At 44.2% G+C, this 27,484-nt stretch overlaps 1 protein-coding gene across 4 annotated transcripts in view; it reads right to left on the reverse strand.

Annotated features, from left to right (window-relative positions):
- Positions 1-14,928: 14,928 nt before the first annotated feature.
- CALN1 (calneuron 1) overlaps positions 14,929-27,484 on the reverse strand; it is a 129,860-nt gene continuing 117,304 nt past the window's right edge. For 2 of the 4 annotated variants that reach the window (XM_052804325.1, XM_052804324.1), the window contains exon 6: positions 14,929-22,132. In XM_052804325.1, the coding sequence (XP_052660285.1) occupies positions 22,005-22,132 (128 nt within the window). In that variant the 3' untranslated portion in view covers positions 14,929-22,004. The remainder of the gene's footprint in view (positions 22,133-27,484) is intronic. The other 2 variants (XR_008237598.1, XM_052804326.1) reach the window with 2 other exon arrangements.

Genomic DNA, 27,484 nt, shown 5'->3' on the forward strand with positions numbered 1-27,484 from the left:
CAGCATGGATGGAGGAGAGGAAAGGGGGACGCGAGAGGTACCAATGCTTGCATTATCTCTTCTAACTACAGATGCTTAGCAGGGTGTCTGAGTACAGGATCCAGTGAAGGGACTCTCTGATGACGCTTCCCAGAGTCCTACAGTAAATTATACAAAAATCCTCTTTGAAGGAGACCTCTCAGAAGGCCCTGGAGCAAGCAGTACTTCTCACATTAATACAGGGGAAAAGCTAATGAAGATTAATGTTTATCAAGGTGTGAGGAGAGCGTGGAGGGGAGTTTTCTCTTAGATAGTTAGAAATAGATTTTCTCTTGGCATTTAAAACTGTACATTTCAATTTCTTTTGCCATATTCTTTAACTACAACTTTATATGAGTTCTGCAGGCAGCTCTGCACATTGATCTGCTCTTACAGATCTCTAGAAATGAAACCTTACCAAGCCTGTTGAGCCCATTCAGCACATCACCAGATTGGATCCTGAATGGAAAAAAAAATTAAGAAGTCACACAGATAAGCATGAGCTGGGGCTGCCGAAGGGCACTCACATACACTCTCTCCCAGGGTTTTTAATTTCTTTTTTGGTGTAAGTTAGGAATAAAGAGAATATGTTTCCTTTCCTACTTAGCAACTTCTCCTTCACCTTGTAATAAGGAAACAGAATGGGAAGAGAGGACTTCTGTACTCTTGGTCATGCAGGGAAATGATGAAACCCTAACTTTCTTGCTCTGGCCCCCAGAACAGGAACTGGTGCTGCGGAATCTGTTTGCGTCCCTCGAGCACCAAAGGGCTGGCATCTTGTAAGATTAGAAAGGGTTGTGATCCCTTCCAGAGTGTCCTTTGGTCACAGTCAGGTGTGAGTGAGAGAAAGCATGGCTGACACATGGAGAACTATCCCAAGTATCCTCAGCTGCATCCTTTGCATCCTTCCTCTCTTTGGGGATATGTCTTACCCAGACCTGAACAAGACCCAGCCCGTTCAGGGGGCTTTGCAAACTTCAGCTTGGCTGGATCTGACAGCTGGAGCTGGGTGGAGGCATGGAGTTGTCTCTGTTGCTGCACCCGGAGTGATGGGACAAGGTCATTTGTGACTTCTGTCCCCACCGCATGCAACAGCCAAGCTGCGTTTCAGCATAAAACACGGGCAAGGGAGCTCTTGGCATGATATTCCCTGTCCCCAGCTCCAACAAGCTTTCTGTGACTGTGCTTTGGGTCTATTTAAACTCACCCACCGATTCCTCTGATTACTTCTTGAGGCAGAGAGGAGATTTAAGAAAGAAGGATTAACCAAAAGTTGTCTGTGACCATCTCTGTTGACGGACTTGCAATGCAACCTAAAAAATTTTGCTAGCAAAGTAGCACTGCCTTCTCTTACAGAGTGTCCTTCAGTGGGAGAGCATGGTCTCCCGCGACCTGGGAGAAAAGGCAGGAACACAGGAGAATCTGCTTTTTATCTGATTTGGCTTGGTTTATGCAGCTCAGTCCCTTACAAGAGCTTTAGATAACACTGAGGTCCTAGGGAGCAGTGTTAGCAATGTATCCATTGCCATGTCATTTGATAAAGTCCCTCTATGCCAAGTGTTCTGGATCAGTCACCTTGTCCTTTCCCTGGCATCTAGACAGTCTCTGGGCTTAAAAAGATACTGGGTTGTGAGTCTAAAACAGAAACTGTAGTTTTTTGCTGATCTTTGAGTATAGCAACTTTTTAGACAAAGGGTTTCTAGTGGTAAAAAGGCAAGCATTTCAGACCTTTTAATTGGTACTTTTTATAGTTTAAAGAATTGCTTTAAAAGGCAGCCAGGGACACGGCTTATTCTATGTAAACATTAATATTTTTCTAAATTGATCCTCATTAATTCACTGTGGACAAATCTTAATTCAGTGTTATGTTATCTGTGCTCTGAGTTACTAGGTAGAGCAGCGTGCATTTTAGCAGCACTATCAAGTTGTGCAGTAGCTAGGCATATGTTGCAAAACTTACTTTCCCCCTTCCAAAGGCATGTCTTACCCTTTTCTTACCCCTTCCCCATTTCAGGGTTTTTCCCTGGGTTCAAGGGACCCTGATTCACCCACTCTGGGCACTGTCACCAGCCCTCATACTTTCCACGTGCTGAACTTCAAATGTATGTCACAGCAAGACCAAACTGAACCCATGTTCAAGCTGGAAAGACAGCTCCCGTGGGCTGGAGGAGGTGCTGGCCACCCCTGAGCATGGTGGTTTCATTGATGTGGATGCTATCATTAGGAGAAAACCTCTGCACTCAGCTTCTGAGGTGTAGGAGGCACTTCGAGTAAGGTGTTTTCATTCTCAGATCCTACAGATCTGTGCCCATCCCTGGTGGGTGCCAGGACCCGAGCAGAGCTGAGCCTTGTAGGCAGTAGCGCTCAGCTTGCTTGCAGCCAACAGGAGCCCTTGGTGCAGTGAAGAGTGCCACCCCGCCAAAACGGGGGAGAACATGAGCAAGAGTCTCGTGCCTAAGCTTCGGTGGTGGTTGTTAAGCAAAAGATCAGATTTGCTTTGGATTCCTGGAGGAAAGCACACTGAGAGCCCTGCTGCACTTCTGAATTAATTCTGGCAGGGGGTGAAGCAATGCTGTGGCAGAGGCTTTGCCATGGAGAAGGTCTGTCAAGGCCCGTGGGGTTTCTTCCAGCCGTGGTCTCCTGCAGGACTGAGGCAGCTCTTCCGTGATGGAGGGCAGCACTAAATGACCTAGAAAAGCTGAGTTTATCCTGCATCCTGAAGCAGCAATCTGTTATGATCACAGTACTTCATACAAAGGTGGCTAGAAAGAATACCAATAATTGGCTATTGGGAGAACAAGGTGGATATAAAAGGTATGAAGGAGATGTTTTTGCACAAAGATGCCATCTTTTACTGCTGCAGTAAAAGAAAAGCACAGCTACACCAGAAATTGTGTGTGCTCTGGGATATCATATAGCCTCCCGTCATTTGAGCAGTGACTGGTACCTGCTCGCTTCAGAGATCCTGGGTGCAGTTTCAGTAGCTTTTTTCTTACTCTGGCATGAACATTTTCTGAACCAGAAGAGTAAAGGATGCAGCCAGTCATCATTTCTGAGAAACCAGCTACAAGGTTTATAATAAAAGCTCACAGATATCTGGGGTTGAGCTGAAACTATCTTCTATTGTCAGTGTGATATCTGCCTACACAAAGGTCTGTTTTTCCATGTGCAGCATAGTTGGTGGTGGAATTGAAAGCACTCATCTGTTGCATGTAGTGCCTTGACTTTTGATAGAACTGCAAAGAAGGAGTTTACACTTTGCACACAGATTATTGTCAAGAAGTGCAGATGTAAGTACAGTGAACTTGCTGCTGAAAATAGCCTGGCTCTCCTGACTGGCATACGAGTGTGAGTCTCGCAGGGCTTCATGCAGTGACAATGTGTGTGTGCACATCTTCTTTTACCACTAGATGTCATAAACTGTTTTTTTTTCCTCATTTTCAGAAGCTGCTTTCAGTGCGTGAGACATCATTTGATGGAGACAGTCACGTTGATAACCTCTGAATAAGCTTCCCTTTTTGGGTTTTGGGCGTTATTTTTTTTAACTCTGCCTAAGACTAGAAGGCGACATGCAATATGCTTTTCTTAACGTCTCACATACGTGCCAGAACATTATTTCTGCCATGCTGCAAATGACACACTACGACATATTTGCTGCGAGCTCAAAGTTCATTAGGGCTTTGATTTGCATTTTTAACTTTAAACTGCTTCAGCATCCTTCCTGAAAACAGTGATAACATTAATGTACTCCTCTTTGCTGAGCAAAAACTGGTGATAGTTTTAGCTTTTCTTAGTTTAAGTCCAGCTGAGAGCTTGTTGTGTGTCCACTCTGTGGTGAGGCTGGGAGGTTAAAACCAAAAAAACAAAACAAAAAACCCCCAAATAAACCCTTCCTCTGGAGGCTGATTAATGTTTTTTTGCCAAGAAGTGATGCCTCATAACAGGGGAACTGGGAAGTGTCCCAACCTTTCTGGAGCTAGAGGAGTTGCACTTACCAAGTAGGACAAACCAACAATTTTTCACACTTTACCCTAGTTTTATTTGAAGACAGGCCTTGTAGAATCTCTGCTCTGAACTGTGCAGCCATGTCAGGTATGGAGGGTAGACAAGGCTATGCTCGTGTGGTGTCAGATCCCTGCCTGCTCTCTGATCGCCCCAAGAGATCTCAAGACATCTTCCTGATGAAAACACACACTTTTGTATGTAAGGTGAGCTTTGCTTTGGGGGGTGTTAGCATAGCCTGTGAGCATGCAGAGAGTAAGCTGCACGCTTGGGAGAGATATCAGATATTGCTGCAGACCCAATTAAGGTTCCAATGCAAATGCAGAGCAAAAAAATTGCTAGAAAACCTACTCCTCTTCCCTTTCATCTGTGCTTCTTTGGTGCTTACTTCATAGCTGTTTTGTTTCCCTAAGTAAAAAGAACTGGAGAATATCACAGGGGAAAAGGAAAAGGCAAATGAAGGCGTGCTACTTATTCAGAGCAAACAGTCTGCAAGTATCTGAAACACAACCTTATTTCTTCCAAAAATGTCCATGTATCTTGCAACTAGCTGCTCAGTGAGTGCTGGAATGCATTTAGAAATGTCTTTACAACCTTGAGAACAGGCTTGCTTTCTTCACCCTACACACCTTCAGGGAGAGGCTGGGCATGTGGCCTCCTCCAGGCTTTCTGATGTTACCTGAGGTGTTAATGGTTCATGCTGGGGAGAGCGCAGAAAGTGCCAGTATCACACTGACATTGCTTCGGCCAGCTCTTCCCAGAGAGGAGCATGGCCACAGTCCTCGGTATGGAGGAAAGTAGATGGAAATCATCTTCAGCCAGAGGGATTGCATCCTGCAGCACCATTGGTTGAGAAGTCTCTGGTGTCTCCCCAATGCTCTGTGGTGGTAAGGACTATGCTGTGGGGACAGCCTGGCCCCCCGTGAAGGGGTGCTGGTGGTCTGCCTAGTGCAGAGTGGCCTCCCTGCGTGGTGGGGTAGGTGTGAGCCTTGGGGTGAATGTGCTTATGGCTTCTCTGTGGTCATGACCAATTGTTTTGTGGGCTTTTGAGTTTTGGAGTGGCAACAAAGAAGAACATTTCATATTGGGGTGTCAGCTGTGAAATGGATGAACCCATGTTTGATTCCTATGGAGGGAGTTGTGTAGATGAAGCGTGTGAAATAGACGTTTGTGGGGCGATGTTGGCTGAGTTATCCTGGAAAAGACTTTGTGAGCGAGCAGCCATGGGACCTCCATATCTGCTGAAAGCCATAGGGAGTGAGACACGTTCCTGTGAGGAGGTTGGAGTCAAGATGGAGCCCAGGTACCCCTGTTGTGTGACAGCTGCCTAAGCCCAGTCACTGGGGCTGTGACCACTTGGCAAGTCTCCCTCTTTGACAAAGCTGCCAACAGCTAAATAGGTGGTTGATAGCCATGTTTACGCTGGACACATTTGCTCAGACAGTTCAGTTTGGAGCTTTAAAGGACAGAAACGCCCTGTGAAACCAATTGGGAGGCCTGTGCAAATGCTGGAAAGGGGCAAATGTGAGATGATTGCAATAGTGTGCTCAGGGGGTGAAGGAGAAGCCAGGAGGCAGCTGGGCCTGGGAGAAGCTTGGCCTGATCAGGAGGCCCCAGGTGTGAAGACCAAGGTGGAGGAGAAGCAGGTGAGCACAGCCACATTAGGCTGAGGAGCTCCAAAATTGAGTTTGCTCTGATGATGGGGGTTTTGCTCATCTCCAAGAGGGAGGAGGTGGGGATGGCTGATCTGAGTTGACATCTCTGAGCTTCCTTCTTTACCCTTTTCTTCAACACATCTTCTCTCCTCTCTTTTCTCCCTTCAGGAAGGACTTCCCTGTTGTTCTCGTGCAGGTGACAGAGAAGTTTGACTTGTGACACTTAATGCTGAATATGGGGGTGTGAGTTGCATTCCCCATTTATCTTGTGCCTTCTGCCTTGGGCTAGACCCTTTGAGGGTCAGTGCTTCTTAGAGGGGAATCTCACTCCTCCTTGGGAGTCTGTTGTGCCGCAGATTCATCCAGTGCTAGAGGTAACTCCAAAGATGTGGCCTCCCCATGTGTCACTGAGGAGCTGGAGGTTCCTCTGGATGTTGCAGCAATGTTTCTCTAGATGGATGTGGAAAGGAGGGAGGCAAATTTCTTCACTAAGCACCAGAGTGACCTTCAGTAAATTTGGGGCAAGGCTATTGATTTGACCTAGCTGCCAAGTTCACTAACAAATTCATTATGGGGACTATCTGAAGGAGATAAGACTTCCTTTTATAGATGTGATGGATTTCTTAAAGTTAATTTCCAAAAATAAACACAATTACCAGAACTCCTCATTACCCATAAATTATCTTCATGGGGTATGGTTCCCAGGATGGAAGATCTGCTCTGTCAGAAGTTTAGGAAATATCAAAACAAACAAACAAACACACAAACTCTAGCAAACAACAAGGGAAGCAAAACTAAAACCTAATTAGGTCCCAAGAGATGCTTATTCCCAGCTTGATGTAGAAATTAAGTCAATACAATTGAATGGTTAAATATTGACTGAATTGTAATATTTAATCAAGTAGTATTCATATTGCTCCTCTTTCAAAAGAGGTTTAGCTGGTTGTTTTATTGGCTTTTTAATCAATGCTTTAATTATATTGGTGCTCTAATTTCATAATAAGCTTGCATTAATTAAGGTAGCTCTTCTATATGCAGAGAGTAATAGGAAAACCAAACCAAATAAAAAGAATATGCTTTTCTCATTCTCCAGAAGAGATGTAGACTGTGCTATTTACACTCATTTACTCTTGCAAAGGAAAAAGACACTGGGAATTTGTATTACTCAGAGTGACCATGAATTCTTTATTCGCTGCTTGGGTCAGCTCTGCCTCTGACTTCAGTGAAAGATTTGTGAAAATAAGAACTTGGGTCAACAGTGTCTTATGAGATTATTGATCAGATTCTGAAAAATGAAGTGTTTGGATATATTGGAAGATAAATGGGAGTCCCCCCAAAACAGAGAAATACTCAGTTTAATCTTGGGCCAGCTTCTGTCTCATCTGGTGTCATTCGCTATTGATGTCAGCTCTAATTGGAGGGACAAGGGTAAGTGGTGGGAAGGGAAAGTTGAGCTGTTTGTTAAACAGGAAAATTTCTCTTGGTGCTTAGGACACCCACAGATTCATACAGGTTGGGGAGAACTGTTAAGAGTTTACCTGTCATTTTTTCCTAATATCTAACGAAATAAGGAGAGGCTTCAGATGGTTAAATGTGGATGGCTACAGGTTAGATGCCTACACCTGAGCTTGTCTTCCTGTATGAGCAGCTGTGACTCAGTAGAGTCTAGGGCACAGTCTGGATGAACAGCTCATTAAAATGCTTATTAAAACTGCCTACATCTCCATTGTCACTGTAGCCTCCCCTAATAACCAGTGGACTTCTGCAGCGTAACATGGCTGCCACTGGTTAAGGAGAACACCCAGAGATAAAGATGGTTTGTGCTGCAGTTGGAATAAATCAGGGAAGTTGTCTCCCATGCCAGCTACCTCCATGCTTTCACTAACCCACCTCTGTGGCTGTAATTTACTGGGACTTGGGACAACATGGGGCTTGTGGCAGCCGGCGAGGTGCTCCTGGCTGGAGGCTTCTTGTGCTTGCTGTGCAGCAGGGTGCACACGGGTGTGTGCAGCCTAATTCCTGCAGCAAATGCCAATGAAAAAGTAATTCCTCATCCTATTTTTCAGAAAGACAGCAAGAAGGCAGATTACTACTTCTAAGCATGTTTTTGCAGTTGCTTGGTAAATGCAGACGATTGCTTCTGGTTTGGATTAGCGTAGAGGTGTGAGCTGCAAGCTCTGCTCCTGAACTCTACCTTAGCATACCAGAGAAGTGAACGATTTTCCTGGGATACAGAAGGCGGCATTGTTTCGGCGAGAGGCAATGAAGCCTTGTGGTGAGGTCATGTCTTGGACTGGAGTGTGTTTGGAAGGCCATGAGGATGCTGTTATCCCAAGACTTCTTTGTCATGCAGTGAGACCTTTACGAAGCTGGACCGTTTCGATACAAAGGATTTTCATTAATGAGGTCACTGTGACTAGAAGGGTTCTGATATCACCGAGATTGCAATAACTTTAGTAACACATTATTTCATACTTAGAAGTGATGCAGACATAAGTGGATTTACTTAGCGAATGAGATAAGATGTCCCAAAAGTATTTAAAAATGTCTGTGAATATATAAATCAGATGGTTGGAACTGTAAAAGGATGTGTTTAAGAGACAGTGTTTTGGAGCTGCCCCCAGCTGATGCTTCTACATCTGTTGATCATCATCTTCTGTCGGAGTGAGGAGACTGCGAGCTGTAAAGGGATAACAGTTTGCCTTGTAAGAATGCTTCATTGATTTTTATTAACACTGGTTGTTAGCTCTACCTGCTGGTATCTGCTTAGCTCAGCCTGGGGCGTTCTCTAACAATTTCAGCGTGAGTGTTCAGAGCCAAACCTAGTGAAAGGGATAAGTAAATAAACATCACTGAGCTCCTGCTGCACGCCGTGTAGAAGATGTCTTTATAGCTTATTGCGAAGGCACCAGCATGTCAATATTTCATAAACCAAATTTAGAAAGAATTAAATGTTAATCCTTCTTTGTGAGTGTGGTGTTGGCGTAATTGCAGCAATAACAACCTTTGTGCTAGTGCAGGGCTTTCTGCTAGACCGGGTTAGTAGTTCAGCAAGTCTGTTAAAGAAACATTGTGTTTACCTAGGCTGCTGGAGGTCACTTTGGGTTTCTTGAAAGCCAGAAATGGTTTTAACTTTGCCAACTTCTAGATAAAGGAGTCCTTTTATTTGTGCAAGTTCACTCTCTGATTTGGTTAAAAATACTGCAATAATTGCAATTGTGATCTGAACTCCAGCTTCCCGCCTGACAGATGTCAGCAGTCTGTACCCTGAATTCTTAGAAGTAATTTACCACAGCAGCACTGAAACTTCTTTCCCAAGAAATAACAATGATTCGTAGTACCCCTAATATGCTACCTATCATCTCTTTCTTTGAGCCTATTACTGAGACCAGTATTAGCAAATCCATATGCTCAACCTTTCTTCAGTTTTGGCACAGTGTTGTCCCTCTTGAGTTGTTTCTTCCCTTCTGTCCTCTGAACCGATGCTTAGTTTTCCTCTTTAGAGGGGACAAACATTTTAAAATAATTGCTAGTTTAATTTGTCCAAGAGGCAGTGAACGTTGTGATCAGTTTCCAAATGAATAGGACAGTAGCTAATTGAATTAAAAAATGCTTTCCGAAATTGATTTAAGAAATAATAAATATTCAAATAGGTGGTTGAACATCTTCAGGATTAAAGTGGGGGTTATGCACTTGCAATTACATTTAATTTTGGCAGGACTGTGTTGACAGGTCCTAATCTGGAGCCTGTTTCTGGTACTTGGAGATTTCTTTCACCTTAAGAAGCAATTCTCATTTTTGGTATTTTTCAGGCTTTTAGATTCTCTCTGGTTTGAAGTGAGAGAAGACACTAAAATTGGCACCAGCACAGCAGGAGCTCACACAACATGGTAAGAAGCAACATCCCCTCTCCTTCAGATCTTATAACTTTGGTCATTAGCTTCTTCACACATCTTCCTTGATCCGTCTGTTCACAAAGCCTCCAGGCTCCTTCTTGAACACCAAAAGGCTTCCTTAGAAACAGCGAGAAACAATGATGTATCTTGGGGTGCGTGATTGCCATTTCTTGCTATATAATTCAAGAAACCAATTATCCCTTGGTTTCACTTAGTGAGTCTTACCTTCAGCCTAGGGTCAACAGACCTATCTTCATGAAGGCAAGAGAAATCCACAGGTTTTCCAAACACTTCCCACATACAGGATGCTCAGAGTTTGTCCCATCCCTTCTGTACCAGGGAGGTCCATGCTGCTCCCCAGCCACAGACTGTAAGCTGGAGATGGAGCCAGTTCTGGGGTCTCTGGATGATAGTTCAGATTTAGAAATAAGACTCTCTCCCCCTTGTACACTGCGGGAGAAGATTAAGAAATCTATTCTTAATCATAGCCAGGATGCTTGGTGATACCCCTTCATCACTTATGGTTTGTCTGGTTACTTAAGGGCAAGGGCTCATGGAGCACTCAGTGCATTGCCAGGAACCTGAGGAAGCATTTCTTTACTGAGAGGGTGGTCAAACCCTGGAACAGGCTTCCTAGAGAGGTGGTCAATGCCCCAAGCCTGTCAGTGTTTAACAGGCTTTTGGACCTTGCCCCTAATAACATGCTTTAACTTTTGTTCAGCCCTGAAGTGGTCAGGCAGTTGGACTAGATGATTGTTGTAGGTCCCTTCCAACTGAAATATTCTATTCTATTCTATTCTGTTCTGTTCTGTTCTGTTCTAACCCATGCACACAAGATGGAGAGGCATTTACAGAAGTTGAATGAAATGAAGACAAGCAGTGGTAATTGGTAATACGGCAGTGGCAATACAGGGAACTGCATTCTTCCCCCATGAACAACTTGGGGCTGATGAATTGCTTGTTCATGCTCTATCTGAAATCATCTCTATGTAGGTGAACATGATTCTTTTAATTTCAATAATATGCAGATGCCAAGGTTGCTGGTGCCGGTCCAGAAGGTGAGGAGCAGCCCATGTGTGCGGACATGCCAGGCCATGGCCATGAGCTCCCCAAATGCTCTGTGCAGCCAATGGGAAGGATGCTTTTGCTATTCAATTCACATATCTTGCTGAACATGCAGATGAGTTTAATTTATATTTAATCAGCCTTTGCAAACAGTAATCACTTGAGAGGTTTTTCTGTATAACATGCAGTGATTACCCTTATTATAGCAGTTCGTACTACCAGTGCTGGGGTCTCTCAGCCCCTCCATTTGAAATCCTTCACTTCAGGAGGTTTTAATGCTTTCTGTAAAATGTTCTGCAGGCTGGAACTTGTTGAATCCAGAAATGGCTCAGTAGCAGCCGTGCTCATGGTCATGTTCTCCTTGGGACTGAGATGCCTCTGCGAGCCCTGCTTTGTCCCCGTGGCTGTACTGGGAGTTGAGATGCTGGCTGAGCCTTGCCTGCTTCACCACTCGCTACAGGTAGGTGATCCTGCCTGCTCGAGAGACCCATAATGGCAGGTATTTGCAGTAGTTGTGGTTTTGCCCTAGGATTTGTGTGTGTGAAATTCAGTGCTGCAGAAAGCAGCTTCTGCTCTCTGAGGTGTGATGAACTTTGAGGTGTGGAAACCAGCCATGTGGGACCCGTTTGTACGATTTCTCTGGCACCTTCAGTAGAGCAGGACCTTTCTGGTAGGTCTGACTTGGTGGCTTCAGAAGGACAGAGGCTGAAAACTGATAGGTTGAAGGCAGAGACCTGAATTTTTTGTGAGACTAACTTGTGATGTAGGGAAAGAAGAGCGGGAGCTTTTGCACAACTTCAGATGGTCCTCTTCCAGGGTTTTCTCTATTTGTCTGTGTTTGTAATTTTAGCTCAGACCTAGAGGTACTCCACCATCAGCAAGCATTTAAGGGAACACTGCTGGATGCTATTTTTCTTGCCCAAAGCAGAGGTGGGAGACACCACTCCTCGAATAGTTTTGAAGCCCTGTCTCTGAGCAGTCACGGGACACTGAAAATTTGCATGCCTGTGCCATCGGCATCATGCCACAAGTTGCTGACCCTGTGCTTATGCCGTTGTATTAAATTTGTGTCTGTAGTGACATGTATGGTCGTCCTGTGATTATCTCAGCTTTCTGTCATTATATGGTGAACTATTTTTGACAGCTTATTCTAAAGCCAGCTCATTATGGGCAAGTGGAAATCTAGACAGAAATTGGGGTTAAAAGACCTTTATTACAGCGTAGCAGGTGTGCACTTGGCATCTTCAGTCTGATACTTCCACACTGTTGTAATATTGTGTGTGCTGGTGGCACTTATAGTGGATTTATCACCTTGCCTTTTGGGGAGGTGATGGTGGAGCAGGACCTTTTTTCATTACAAATGGTATTATAGGTAAAATGAAATGGCTTTCAGCCATTCCTTACTGTTCCATGCCCAAATCTCTGTATCCCTAGCTGTTCCTTAATTGTATCTCCTCCTTTCGTCCCCCTTTTCCCCACCAGATTTCCCCTAGCCTTAGCAGCTGGCATGAAAGCATCCCAGCTCCTGCATAGACAGCCTCCTTTTTAAGCAAAGACCAAGAATGGAAATTTCTGTTTCAGAAAGTTGCAAAAACATAGAAGTCGGGAGGCTGATGAGTAGCATTCAGCAACCTCAATGCTAGCAGCAGCGATCAACATCTGCTGTAATTACTTTCTTTAGAACTTTACAAATGTGCTGATAATTTTGGTGGCAAGAAGAACAAATGGGAAAAGATCTGGAAGATACTCTTGGTGAATTTTTTAATTAAAATGTTTTTGATTTTTTAGAAACTCTTAAAGAAGCAATTAAAACAAGATGATATTAGGCTATACTTACATGGGAAAGCCTTGCCAGGATTAACTAGCTTGTACCAAATAAATTACTGCCTCTGGATTTGCATTAGCAAATACTTTCTATAGATGTTAATCAGGAAGGAGGGTGTATTGAGTGGGTGAGATCGTAGCAGCAAAACCAGCCTGCAGGGTAATGGGCAGTGTACGTACCTGGAGGAAAGTATTGTGTCTAACCAAAGACACTGTCTACTGGGAGTTTTGAGCTTGGGGAGCCCAATGATGGTAAGAGGTTTTAGACGGGACCATGCCTAAATTTCATTCAGAGTAAGGAAAGCCTTGTTTCTTCAGTATTTGTATTTCTGTAATTAAATTTGAGGCCTTGGCCAGCCTCCATTTAAACAAAGAGCCAGGGTGTGAAATACTGTGCTGAATGATGACCTAATCCAAATCCCACTAAGTCTGGGAATGTTTCCACCTACTCCTCGGGAGCTGGATTAGACCCGTGTGGTCGTTCCTGCCCATGGCCAGTGCCCGCTCCCCCAGCAGCAGGCACCCAAAACCTCCCATTGGGGCACAGCTGAAGGATGGGGCTTTGGGGTGGTATCCTTCACCTGTATTTCTCTGTTGAATGGAGAGCATTGAAATAACATGAGACCTAAATGGGCTTGGGTAGAGCTGGAACAGTGGTCATATTCATGGGCTGTTTACAGTGGGGTGGAGCAGTTTGGTCTCAGTCCAAATGTGGTGTGTTTTTCTCTTTTAAAGTTTGTTTTCTCCCTGCAGTCAGTGAAGATTTCCAAATGGTATCATACTAACCTGTCCAGCATGGTGCTCAACCTTGCTGAGGGCTGATGGGCAGAAAGGATCTGTACTAGCAATGATGTCAGCAAATTTCAATTTCTGAATGGTTTTGGTGGCTGAAATACAACATACAAACCTGTGGTTTCATTGAGGACTTTCAACACAATGATCTGCATGAGAACACTGTTTTCAAAGAAGAGCTGTGTGGTGTAGGTTTCTCCTTCCAGCAGGGAATTTCTTGGATTACTCATTTGTTCCTATGATAAATGTACAGGAATTCCTACAATACATTTGATTCATTGCTGTAATGAATCCAGGTTCATTCCTAAGCCATTCATAAAACGCTCTCCAGTTACCTAACGTAAGAGGTCAACTGGAGTGTACAGTATCTTTTTTTAAACTATTAGATCACAAATTTTGTAAACATTTCTTGCATCGCTTGCTTTTCAGTGGTAATCCATGCATAGACAATTGCTCATACCGAAAGTTGTGATGGTTCCAGGAATGAGGAACAGTATCTGAGCCGCCAGGCTGTTGTCCAAATGGTTGCAACTAATAAATAATGCAAGCCCATGAAATGGGGTGTGATATATATCATCGTCTGGGGAAAACCACTCATTTTTTTAGAGTTTAAATGAAGGAATCAGAAATGCTATTTTTGTGAAAATGGTCAGGTCTAAGGAAAGCATCGCAGCTCCTTTCCAAGCACATGGTAGAGGTAGTAGTCTACCTATGGGCATGGTGGGAATGGTCAGGTCTAAGGAAAGCATTGCAGCTCCTTTCCAAGCACATGGTAGAGGTAGTAGTCTACCTATGGGCATGGTGGGAGCTTTGGCTGTCCCAGCAGTCCTGCCCTATGACTTGGGTCCACCTGGGTGAAGATGACTTGCCTACATCAGCTGTTTCCTTTTAAGCTTTAATTTAGGCACCACTACAAGCAAGTTTGGGGACAACCATTAACCTTATCCTCATTCTCCAGCCAAACAGCTTGCAGGACACAGTGGACTGGTAGCTGTGGAGAGTGGTCTACAATGAAATTAAGAGATCTGGATTTGCTAAGGGAGCAGCTGCTATTTAGGCCATGCGAGTGTAGTTTAGCCTCACAGAGCAGCCCTCATGGTATGGAGACTTGGCAGTAGAAGAGACAGGATTAAAACCTGTGGTCAGTGTCCTCCTCCAGCAGCAATGTGCTGGACCCAAGCCCATCTGAGCTCAGGGAAACAGGCTCTGACTCTCTGGTAGGTATAAGAAAAGGAGTTTTGAGTTTTTAAGCAAGTGCCATTAAAGAGCACATGGCATGGTCTGACCTTTCTCTTTGAGATCTGCATGTGGTGCCCACCAGCCACACCAGTTGTGGTTGTGGCTTTGACTTCCACTTCCAGAGGAGAAGTTCAGTTCCTCTCTTTGGCAGGCTGACAAGTCCTGTGCATCTGTGTCGCTCTCGAAGCATTGATCCCAGCTCTGAACAGCCAAAGCATCTATTCAGTTAGGAGCTCTTTCTGTAGTAACAGGCTTTAAAATATGTAAATCTAGTTTCAAAGCAAAATAAAAAGCCCAAATGTTCATGTATCCCTCAGAAGGAAGAAAGGGTGTCTGTCCTAATATTTTATGCAAATCTAGCTTTTGCTCTTGTACTTGGGCATGAATAAATATCAGTGACTGCTTCAAAATGAGGAAGAAAGAAACTTCATCCCTCATCAAAAGAAAAAAACCTTTATTTCTATTGCATAAATAATGGTAAAATTAAAATCTTTTTATACAGATTATATATTTACAGTAGTGTTTGGTTAGAGGAAACAGCCGATACATATGGCATTCGGTTTTCCTTTATACATGTCTTTATACACTTGAGTAACTTGCAATAACATAGGATTTAAGTTGCATGCCAAGTTAATTTATATTAATATTTACAGTATTTTGTACAAAGGTTTTTTTTTTTTACTATTATGCTGCTGACTTTGTGAGTTGTTGTCTCTAATTAAAACGTCATGTCTTTTGTTAACAAGCAAAAAATGGTCAGCTTTTAACAATGAATGGTAAATGGCTTGAAAACAGTGAAGGATGAAATGATGACAAAAAGGAGATGCATGTATTACTGAAGAACTTCCTAGAGATTAATCAGGAGGTATTGATTACTTAGATCCTAGTATGGATTAAATGGCAACAGGCTGGATTCTGGGCTTATTCCAGTTTAAGCCAATTAACTCTAAAGAGTTACTTCTGATTTACCCTTGAGTCCAAGAGGAACTTGATCTCTCTCTGCCGCCCCCCCCCCCCCCCCCCCCAATTAAAATCTGAGAAAACAAGAGCTGCTGCTTGAAGCTGAAACAACTTTGGCTCCTCTGAAAGAGATGGTAGGAAATGTAATACCATTCTTGGCTTGGTGCAATATGAATATAGAGGCTTTATTTGAAGATTGCTGTCAAATGGCAACCCCTGGGGCCTGATGCTGTATGGTTTGGGTTTAGTGGGACTGCTCACAAGAGAGACAAGACATGCCTGAGAGCTGGCAAGACCAGAGGGGTACCTACCAGAGAAAGCTCAACAGCTTCAAATGGGATGATCAAATGTCTACTTGTTGGCTGATGAAGACAGAAGACCAGCTGATAAAGAAAAGTCGTATTATGGATCTCACCTAAAGCGTTGTAAAAATAGCAGTGTTTGAAGCTGCTTATTCATGATGCTGGCAAGGCTGGCCATGAACAGCTGTAGAAAATAATTGGTTGGAAAATGGCAATTTCATTTAGTAATGCTCTTCAAGGCTACAAAGTATTTTGGTCTGTCTTGACAGAAAATAAAAAAAACCTACAGTATTTTCATCATCAAATTGTCAAGTACTGATCTTTAGATCCAGAGGATTTCCTTTTTCTCCTTTCTCCATCTTCTCATCACTTCTGGGGCTGAAACTCTTTCCTAGTGACAATGCCAAATTGAGGCAGTTTTTCAGACTTTTGCCACTGGAGAGGCAGGAGTGGAGTACTTGTCCAACTAAAATGTTGTTGGCTGATTTTCTGTCCATCTTGCTCTTCATGAAGATTCTACAGGTCCTAGAGCTGCCTAAAACATGCTACTTGAACTGGAGAAAAACAAGATCCAGTCCTGATAACAACCAAGAATATAGAGAGATGAAAATGTTGTGAGCCTTTTCTTTTTCTGTATTAAATTCCTGGGAAAGTAATAGGTTTTAAGTAATGCCAGGGAAATGTAATTGCACTGTCAGAACACAGTACAGTAAAATAATAGATTGAAAACCAGCAAGTTCTGTACATCTTCATCTGTGGAATGTAAGTATGATTCAGAGCCAAGAAAAAAGATACTTCATCAGATTTTCGTTTTAGAAGAGTTGTTTTTTCTTCTTTCAAATCCATAGTCATCCATAAAGCAGAAACTAAATAATTTATTACACTAGTGGATAAAATAGGGAACTTCATTCTTAGTGATCTTAATGTATTCCTCCTACTGCTTCTCTCCTCGCAGATCTAAGTCTGACTTGGGACTGTGCACCTCTTGCTTTTGTGCGATGACAGCCCTTTGCAGCACTGCTTGCTCTGTGCACGTGTGTGCAATGGGGGGGGGCACGGGGGAGAGAGAGTCTTTTGTGGAAAAAGCTGAGAGTCTCTTTGTACCAGGCACCTCGCAAAGCAGTGTGTCATCTTGAGCAGAGCCAGCACTGGACCTCGGACAGCCACCACAGTCCTCTGGGTGTCCCAGGAGATGTTTTGGTCTTCTGCAGCAGGCAGAAAGATGCAGCGTAGGGGTTTTGTGAAAGAATATTCCTATGCTTTCCATGGAAAGAAGTGTTTGCCAGTAGGTACTTTGCTCATCCAAGTCTGTCAAACAGACTTCAGCCATCCAGAGTAACATCCTTATGAATGCTTTCTACCTTTTCTTGATTTGCTTGCTTGTTATCCTATTTCTTATGGGAGAAGGACCAAAAAACCCCATTTACTTGGCCCTAGCTTAAAGAGGTGGGTATATATGTACATATCTTTTCTTTTACAAAGTTGCTGGAAGTCTCCCATGTAAAGCAACCAACATCCAGCCCTACCAGTGCACCCTATCCAACATGTGAGTTCCCAATAACTACTGAATAGCCTGTATGAAATCTCTCCAAATCACCAGATGATACCCAAATAGTCAGCTGTAGCTCACCTGGGAGCAGGGGCAGGTAGCTGGGTCTCCTACCACCTCCCACCCTTCTACTCACAGGTGACCTTGTCTTGGGGGGGTCTGTGAGCACGTTCACCAGGACAGGGTGTCTGCTAACAGTAACTGGCATATTTGTGGGTACCCATCAAACAGGAAAAATAATTACTTTTTCTTTGTCAACTCTCTTTTTTCCTATATGAACTCCAAGAGCATGAGGACCAAATTCTCCCTAACAAAGCCAAATTTTTCCAGTTGCCCACCCTGTTTAATTCTTTACATTACAGTTGATATTGCTTCTGATTAGAAATTCTCAGTGGTGGACTCTTTGAGAGGGTCAGGCCCCAACAAAGTCCTTGGGTGGCACAGCCTGTCGTGGACAGGATCCTTCTCCCCAGGGCCACCTCCACCACCATGGTGCACTTGTCCTGCCTCGTAATTCCTCAGCTGTGATTTTCTTTATGACTGACCTTATGGTATGGCTTTGGATGTGACAGGTAAGCAATGTTCCTTCAGCAGCTTTTGCTGGAATTCACTTCTCCGTGGCCTCCAAAGTATTTCAGCACGCCACGTGCCTGCTGTTCCCTCGTTGGCTTCTCCAGGAGCAGAAAATCAGAATGTGCCTTCAAAGTTAAAGCTAATGGTTAAAGTCAAAGTCAATGGTTATCAACGATGCAGCCCGCTGCCTTGCAGGAGCAGTGATCCAAATCCTTCCCATCAGAGATCAATCCTTCTGTGAAGGACCTGCCCAAAGTGTCCTCGACAAGCACAGGACAGCCTGTGTCAAGCAGTGCTTACGCTGCGTTGATTTCACTTGGTCCCAAACCAAACCAATGCCTCTCTCAAGCTAAAATAATCAGGTCCATCTCAAACCCTTCCCTGCACGTCAATCTCTTTAATTGCACACGTATTTTTGTGGCTAAGCCAACAGAGTTGTCTTTGGGGTGCTCACAATTTGCTAATAATGTGCGAATCTGTGAGCTGAAATGTTGTCCCAGGCTGCTGGGAGCTGTTTGTCCATCCTTGGTTTGGCTGGGAGCGTGTCTGCAATTGCTGCGTGTCGCTCCGACACGGTGGCACACATGTCACGAACAGCGAGGGTTGCCATAGCAATATCCTTTTCATGCAGAATTGCAGTGCTGAAAAGACACTTAAATTCTCATGTAACTGGCAAGAGCATAAGTTTAGTGCTTTTTCTGACAGCTCTACCTAGCACTGCTGCAGTCTGGGTATTTTTTAAAGTATGTTAATTAGCACTTAAATAGGGGTTTTTTTTCTTAAAGTATGGGATGTGGGGTTTTTTATTTTTATTTCTTTGATTCTTCTACTTTATTCCCCGTAAGCTTTTGCCATCAGGTTCCAATCAAAATTTTACTGCTCTATTTTTATCTACTGTCTGTAAAAGCAACAAAAAGCCCTTTTTTTTCTTCTTGTGTAGAAGAAAAAAAAAGAAGATAAATGGATGTTACATAAATGGAGCCAGGGAGGTAGGTAAGAGACACAGGTCCAATGCTGCTGGCTTGGAAGGATGGGAAGGTGTCAGTAGAAAGGTTGTGGGGAGAGGAAAGGATGAAGTGGCTTGGCCTGATCCATCCTGCATTGCCACTAGCTACCGGAAGACCCTGACTGATTAAAGAAGGGTTCTCTTCAAGACGCCTTTAGATGGAGAAAGGCTGCTCTAGGAAGAAAAAGGAGACCTCTGGCAAGACATGACACTGATTCATAATGGATAAATTCGGTTCCCTACAGAAAAAGCAAACCCCCAAACGCCCCAAATCTTATACCCAGTAAAATCAGTGGGGAGTTTTGTGATGAACTCTGCTGACACCAGGCTATGGCTTTTACTGATATATTAATTATAGGTTTGGTTTTACAAATGGAGCTTCAAGGTGAAGAATTATACTGAAAAATGACTGTATTTACAAAGGGGTTTATGGAGCATGCATGTAGAAATTATGGAGCCTTCCAGAAAGCTTAAGAGAATGCAAAAGATCATCTTGTCCGTACGGTAGCTGTTATGATTGGAGTCTGCCTGGTGTTAGCTGTCAGATGAGTGAGAAGAATGTGGAGAAATGCCTGGTCTATGTGTTTTAGCTTGCGTTTCTAGGCTCAGCGAAGAGGCACCGCTCTGCCCCATGCTTCTGCTGTCGCTGAGCGGGGCTGGTAGGTTGGTGCCCACCTATCCACTCCATCTCCATCTGCCCCTGCTGCCCATGTTCACTCCAGCACAGTCCCGGTCAAAAAAAAATCTTAACAAGTATTACTCAGTGGCAAGTAACATTTAGACTTTTTTTCTGCTGCTGCCCCTTTTTCACATGCCCCTGAGACCTAAAAATGTGGATGACAGTTCCCTTAAAATGATCTCAAAGCTCATTATTTCCGATGTCCAGCACAGCACGTGCTGGGAGCGCGCCTTGGCTCCCCAGCGGTGTGAATCCTGCATTCAGAGTTTGCCTAAGATTTTCTGCTGTTGTTTTGGTCTGCTGCTGCCCTGGAGCAAACATAAATCTCTCCATCTTCTGGGACATATAACAATTTTTTGCGGAATATTTTGCAGTTGACCTCTATTACTCACAGCAGAACAGAAATACAGAAGTGTGTGTTTGTGGAAAAAAAAAAAATTGTGCAGAAAAAAATAACTTGGCTGCTCTGGAAAAGGCTGCTGTTGTCTTTGGTGATGGAGGGAGGGCACCAGGAAAATGGCAACGATGTGGAGGTGGGTGACTGAGACACACTCCTAAAGACAAAATCCAAAGCAGTGATGTGAGTTTAAAGGGGTGATGGGAGACAGAATAATGAGAAGGAGATTTTCAAATCAGGCTACTAAAAAATACAGGTTAAGTGTTATCGATCAAACTCGTAATTAAAGCAAGACCTGAAACGAGTCTGTGGGATGGATCCAGGCTTAAGCTGATGGCTGCTGTGTAGGATGAGGGAAGCTCATGGTTTGCAATCCCTTGGGGAGCCATCCTGCCCCCTCTCGTGACACAGGAAACAGTCATCTACATTTACAGGAGCAAGATCTCGCTGTTCCTTGGTGTTTCTGGAGCTCGCCCAGCCAGCACCACAAAGCCACTGCAACTCCAACACCCAGGTGCCTCCATGGACCTCCCTGGGAGTGCTCCCCATGCCAGCTCCATGAGCTCTGGCTGGGAAACCTCTCCTACGAGGGCAAGGAAACCAGATCTCTCCTGGGGTCACATACAGGTGCACAGTTCATCTGAAGGTAAATGCAAGGATTTATGTCAAGTTTAAAAGGAAAAATGCTTTCCAATGTAATCCTGGCTCCAGGCTCACCCAGTCCTTGTGCTTTCCATGGGATGTGTTGTGTCTCTAGACTGCATCACTCCATCTTCTCCTTGCTGCTCATTAAAGTCTCTTCCAGGAAAAATAACTAACACTTGCAGGATCTGAAAGTCTGACACGCTATGTAACATATGGCGGTAGGCTCTAGTTTGATTCCTTCTTCTCTTGCTGCAGTCTGCTTTTCAGCTTGCCCTCTTTGGAGCCTGCCCATGGGACAGTGGTGGGACGGCTACTGGGAGGGACTGGAGCAGCTGGCTGGTCAAAACCACACACTACCATGTAGGCGAAAATATAACCTCTCCTACGAGAAGGTGTCTGACGCGGAGGTTTCACTGCAAATTACAACCAGGCCATATGAAATGAAATAAATAAAAATTGTGCAGGCAAGGAAAGGGGAGGAAAGCTCTTTCTGAGCTTTCCTCATGATTTTCATCTCAGATAAGGTTATTGAAGACTGATATAGAAGAAGGGCAAAACTGCTGGAAAGCAAATGTTGCTGAATATGCAGACAGGACCAAATAGAGGGAGTTTTAACTGGTGCTGGTGGTTGCAGAGTCGGTTGGAAGACTGTGCACAAATCTCAGAAATGCCCATGTGTGAGAATGGGTGGTGCTTCTCAAGCCCTGATTCACGGTTGGAAAAAAATTGCAAATGGACTCATGCTACCCCACAGTCTTGTGTCAAAGGCGGCGTTTATGAACCAAAAATAGAAATTTTGTATGACGCTGGCAAATTCTCCTCTTTTTTACTCTGAAAATACTGTACAAGGATGCTCTAGCTCCCCTCTAATGCCGTAAACTCAAAGGCATGGTCATAAGGGAAAAACAAAGTGAAGCTGGAGTACATGAAATAAAATGAACAGAACTTGCTCGTGGCAATGCTACGATCAACTTCCTGGGAATGTGGGCCCAGCGGAGAGCTATGCAGAATAGTCAGTCGGCCCCTAGGTTAAAACACAGCCCTGCTGCAATAAGTCATGAGGCTGTGCCTCTTTAAAACTGCAAAACAGGCTGCTGGATGAAAGTTTCTTCCAAGTTACCATTGCTGTTTTGAAGCAATAATTCGGGACTCCTGTATATTTTTTTTTTATTGCATTAGGAAACAAAACCTTTAAAGCATTAAGACAGCCCTTTTATGTCCCTGCCAAAAGGATGTAGTTGATTCACAAGACACATTACGCTGCTGGCCTCAGGCTCCTTGTCGAATGGTGCTTTATCTGCCTGCCTCTGTCTCTTTGCCGTGTGAGAGTCGGTTCGGGGGAAGCTCACCCGGTGGCATGCGCATGCATGGTCAGTTTGGTTCACAGTGTCATGGCGAGAGGCTACTCCATGCCGCTCCGCAGGATCTGGTTGGCTGCAATCAACATCACGCTTATAATAAAGGCCATGGCAAATGCACAGATAAGGCTCTTCCGTACGCAGGTCTGTCTGTTCTGCTTCTGGGCGTGCACTGCAGGGAAGACATGGGAAAGATGAGATGCTCAACCAAAGTAATGTTTTTGCTTTCCACCAGGATCAGCTGAGCTCAGAAATCCTCCTTTGCCTCTGATCATTAGCTTGGCTTAGCCCTCTAGTCCACACCTCAGAGATCCACTGTGCCGGCCAAGTCTTACATTTCCAAATAATCCACCTTACCTTTCATTGCTTCCAAACCAGCTTTCATATTAGACCACCCTCTCATACTGCAGGAATTCCTTTCTCTCTCATCTTGGCTTTTAAACCCTTCAAATGCTTGTAGGTGTGTTTTGGTTTATCTGTGTATTTCTTTTAAGCTCTTTATGAAGTTCTCCCTGAAGTTCTCCCTAAAGTTCTTTGATTGGAAATGTTGGTCTTTTTGGTGAATCCCATTGACTCATCCAGGTCAACTGGGAATGAGCAGAGATTCAAGATGTGCTCCCTGACCACAGTTAAAAAACCACTGTGATAGTTCCCATGATTATGCACAGTACGTTAGCCATTTTTCCAAACTGTCTTTAGGTTTTCTGTGCGTAAGAAAAAATCAGACTTATTAAGAACCTTACCAAATGAATGCTTGCAGAATAATCATCAAAAGCAGTGAGAGTAATTTTGCAGCAGTTAAAATGCAGACAGAGTTGGGATTTTTTAGCATTTGACTTATTTAATTTTTTTTTCCAAAGTTTATCAATGAGGATTCATGCTGTGACTTGCTAAAGCCAGTTCGTGTCTCTCTCTCTTAGCCTCCCTAACTATGAATATCAGAACAATATGTGGTATTGGGGTACTATGAAGATTAATCTGTTTGAAAAGACCTTGAAGGTCCCCCGAGATAATCACAGAAAGCCAGAAGATCCTCACACACAGGATGGATAATTCTGCCCTGCCGCTATGGGCAGTAACACATGGTCTTGTTTTGGCCTGAGAAGGGATGTACCCATTGCCTTTTCCTCATGGATGGACTTCTGATGATGGGAGACTTTCAGATGTTTGACAACAATCTCAGAATTACAATAAACCTAAAATGCAACCAGGAAAAGGCTCCAAGTGTCCATGTTTGGAAAAGTCAAGGAGAATGTTTTTAGAATATATAGAAAAAAACCTTTTTCTGATCCAGGCTTGAACCTCGTTGCCCAGAGAGCGGGGAGCACTAGATGCTGCATTTTGAACACTTGTTTCATCCCCCCTCACCTTCTCTTAGGATTTAGCAGTGCCTGTGTCCTAATCCCAGCTCCCATGCGGTGCCCCAGCACCAGCTCAGCACCAGAGGCACAAGAAGCCCTTGTTAGGCAGCACTTTGAGTCAGACTGCCCATGGCAGGGAAATGCTGCACTACCAGTGCTCCAAGGGACTCGCTATATTCTGTGCAGATAATGAAATACGCCTCATGGCAGGTCTCCTAAATTACTTGCTTTTTTCTTGCATTGCTCTACTCCTTGATTCCTTCGCTCGCTTTTATAATGCACAGAATCAATACTGTGGTTCCTTGGTTTTGTGCTTGATGTCCTGGCACTTTGAAAAGCTTGTTAAATCACAGCTTTAGTTATTTCTTTCTTTAGTTTTCTATTATTTCTGTACTTTGTAAACACTCCCAGCCAGCAGACAAAACAGTGACACAAGCCATCACAGTCACCATTGCTGTTCAGTGTGGGGCTCTGGTGCTGATTATGGTGACTGGGAGCAGCAGTTGAAGACTGGCCAAGGCTTTTTGTGATGGCAACTGTCCTATTCAAAGGAAAAGAGTAAAGCATGTTCAGTGTTTCTTGCAGAAGTGTTCCTGAATCGAACAATTTCTTCAGTCTGCTGTTATACCATCAAGTAAAAATAGAGCTTTAAGGCAGCAGGATCCAGGTAAGTCATCGTTATTGTTCTTTACCAACTGAAGGTACACTAAATAGCCAAATAACTCCAGAAGAAAGGAGAAAGACCTGTGCTGAAATGTGGAGGTGTTGCAGATCCAGAGAGAACCTCTTGCTGTTGGTTGGGGCTCAGCAGGAATTACTCCAGCAAGAAGATGAGTATTACAGTTCCTCTGCCCCCTTGCAATCCACAGGGAGACGAAGAAGCTGAAATTACTGACTTTCTTCACTGTGAACACAACTACGTGCTGCCCTGTGAATTGCCCTCTTAAATGCGAAGACCCATTTGCCCCCCCCTGCTAACTGGTGAGTTTTTGCCCTCAGTTCTCTCCTTTCTCCAAATTCATATAACCTTTGAGCATGTCATCTGTACTTTTTCCTGCTGGTTTCCATAGCTGGCATTGTTGCAGGGCTGCATGCTCAATCTGTTTTGCATTTTGTTGCCAGCAGTTTTTAGTACCCATGGGACATGCCAGGGTCTGGACGTGAGCTGGTTCCTTGAACATAGTCAGAGCCTGAAGCTCCTCTGGAGATGTCTTGGCCCCTTCTTAGGGGGGAGAGCAACTCATGGGCTGTCCAACATAAATGAGATCTCAAGAAGAAACGGCAAATCGAGGCTGGGTCATTCTTCATCTTCTCAACATGCAGAGGACAGGCTGGCGAGCAGGACTCACCATGGTGTCACTAGTGGCAGACACAGAGCTACCACCACTATAAATTCTCCTCCAGGACATGGGGTTAATGGGTCCAGCCCATTTCAGGGTGTGTTGGTCCACTGGCTGTGGCTGCTGGGCTGGTCACGACGCCCACAGTGTGTTCGAGATGGCCGGGATAAGCACTGAGAGCCTTCCCGTCTGCAGAAAAAGGCTTGCAAACACGAACAGCTACAGTGTATTTATAGTGGCTTCTGTCATAACCCTGCCAAAGGTGAGTGATATTTGCTTTCTCTGGCTGGCTGGAGTTATTTTTGGTTTAAGAAGTCAGTTTTTCATTCGCAAGCCCTTAGCTGAGGAGTAAATGCTCCTAGTGCTTTTCTGGGGGGAACAGGGAGGGTTGCTGTGGCAGCTGTTGTACTTCCAGTTAATTTGAGTGTCAGGGTTGAGGGTGAAATACTCGTGGCAGACAGCACAGGTCACCATAAGCAGCTGGCACTCTTGTTTGCCACGAGCTTAATGTCCTGAGTGTTTGGATAAAGGGAACTGCCAGACAAATGATTTTTGTACTATAAATTTTTGGTAGTACAATGTCACTACAAACAGTTGTCCTTTTCTTGTGTCTCTTCTCATAAAAACATACACTTTTCTTGGTTCTCAACTTCGTTCTCCTGCCCTCAGCATTAATAAAAATTGAGAGAAAGGCTGAAGACATAACTGTGCCTCCCTTCTGGTTGTATTCTTTATCGGCAGAGCTGGTGTGGGCTGCTTGTACAGAGGATTTGGGCATTTTCATTGCTTTGCTCTTCATCAAGAAGGCGGCAAATGAAAACCCCTAGAAATGCGTAGGAGGGAAAGTTGTAATGTAAGCCTAGATCTGATGTCTTGCAAATGACTCTAATGTTCAGAGTGAACAGAACAAAATCCTGGCCTTGTCCCCGACCATAATATGAATATTGTATTTGGGTTAAAGCATGTGTGTGGTTCTGTGTGTGTATATGAGCGTGGGAGAGAGAGATAAGGTATATCATCCATGTTGATATACGAAGAATATTACATAGTTGTAAAGACCTTATTATGACAAGAAGCCAAGATGGCAAAATTGTGAGAATGACAGAAATTTGCACATATTTGTACCAATGGCGATGTTACCTGTACAATGCTGCTTAGCACCTGGTGGGGCTGAGCCAGATAACCCCAGGTGTGGAGAAGGGGGGCATGTGTCTGTCCACAGGATGAAGGGTTTGGGGGCTTCTCTTTGATGGCAGGAACATATCCAGAGGTTACAGTGAGTGGAAATTCCCTATTTCAGCAAGGTACTACTGAAAGTATGGGCTATGTCTCTTCCCTTAGGAGCCATTTCCAAATCTCAGTGAAAGCCATCAGGGCTCATCTTGGCTTCATTCCTACCCATAATTAAAGGCACTTCAATGGGGTAGATGAAATGTACATTAAATATAGATGTGAGCATCTAAGCTAGTCCCTTTAGGCTACCTTTACAGTTGAAAGAAATAGGTGCTTTTTAAGGTGCAATTCATCTCATCCCAAGGTACCACCTAACATAAGCTCGAGGAATTATACCCAAAAAGCATCTCCTTCACTAATTAAGGAGTAAAGGGTGACTGACTTACACGGAGATGCTTCTGTACAGCCATTTAAAGCTAGACTGAGATGCTGTCCAACCTTTATGACAGCTCTCCCTTAGTGCCATTGATCCATGCCATGAGGCCCTATAATTTCTGCTTTTGAGGCCTGTAGGGATCTTAGTGTTTGGGAAATGGGAACGCCAAGGGCACAAGTGGGGCATTCAGGTAATGGCATGACCAGCCTGGAGAGCTGCAGGGATGCAATGTGCTCCCAGCTTGCCTTTCCTGGGAGAAATGCTCATGTCAGAGCTGCCATGGACCAGAACTGTCCCCTTCTTCTGGGACCTGAAGCAAAACTTTGCATCTTTGTTGACAGTGTTCAGTTGATCTTTATTCTCTGGTGGATTTGTGCGTGTGTGTGTGTATTTCTAACAACATCTAAAAAAGGGTCTGTTTTGCTTCTAGGTTCTGCCTAGCACCAGCAATGCCAACATCCCACGAGAAAAGCTGTTCTTGCTGTACTTTTGGAAGCTGGGACTTCCAAAATGAGATGCTGAGCATTTAGGTTTTCGGACCCATTTTTTTTTGCGACTGGGATAGTTCACCCAAGTACTGAAGCTGAAAGAAGCCTGCATGGCTCTCGCTGTGGTGACAGCTGGCGCATGTCTCCACTGAATCAGCAGGTCAGTGGGGACTAACAACTCCATTCATGTAAGTAAGCATCTCTTCCTCCCTGCTGCTCTCCAGGAGGAATAAAAAAAATGTTGCTTGGCTTGATTCGAAGAGTGTTGCTTCTTGCCTCCCTCCTGCAGGCTTTTTAAAATTCAGATGTGCTCTTCTACATCTTTTCTGCAGTATTTAGCAGAGGGTGATTGTGCTGGATATAGCTGCTGAATCCCATTAATTAGCCAGGTTGAGAATTGCACTAATGTGTTTATCATTTGCTTTGTTTTAAAGACGCTTCAGTGTCTCTGCCTGGTGCCCTTTCAGAGGCTATTTGACCCCTCAGAGTATCAGAATTTCCCCCCAAATGGCCTATATAAAGTGGCATTGCTGTGGGGGGGGAAAGCACACTAGCTGTCCCAGGGTGACGTGCACAAACCCTGAGGTTCTCTGTAGGTATCTCCCTGGACTTTTCTACACTTGAGATGATTTGTATCTGTTTAGATGTTCCAACCAGCAATACTTCGGAGCAGCACAAGTTCCTCTGGCCAAGAAAATCCTTCTCCCAAGGTGGCTTAAAATGGGG

Source organism: Harpia harpyja, chromosome 12 (genome assembly GCF_026419915.1).
Source record: "Harpia harpyja isolate bHarHar1 chromosome 12, bHarHar1 primary haplotype, whole genome shotgun sequence".
NCBI lineage: Eukaryota > Metazoa > Chordata > Aves > Accipitriformes > Accipitridae > Harpia > Harpia harpyja.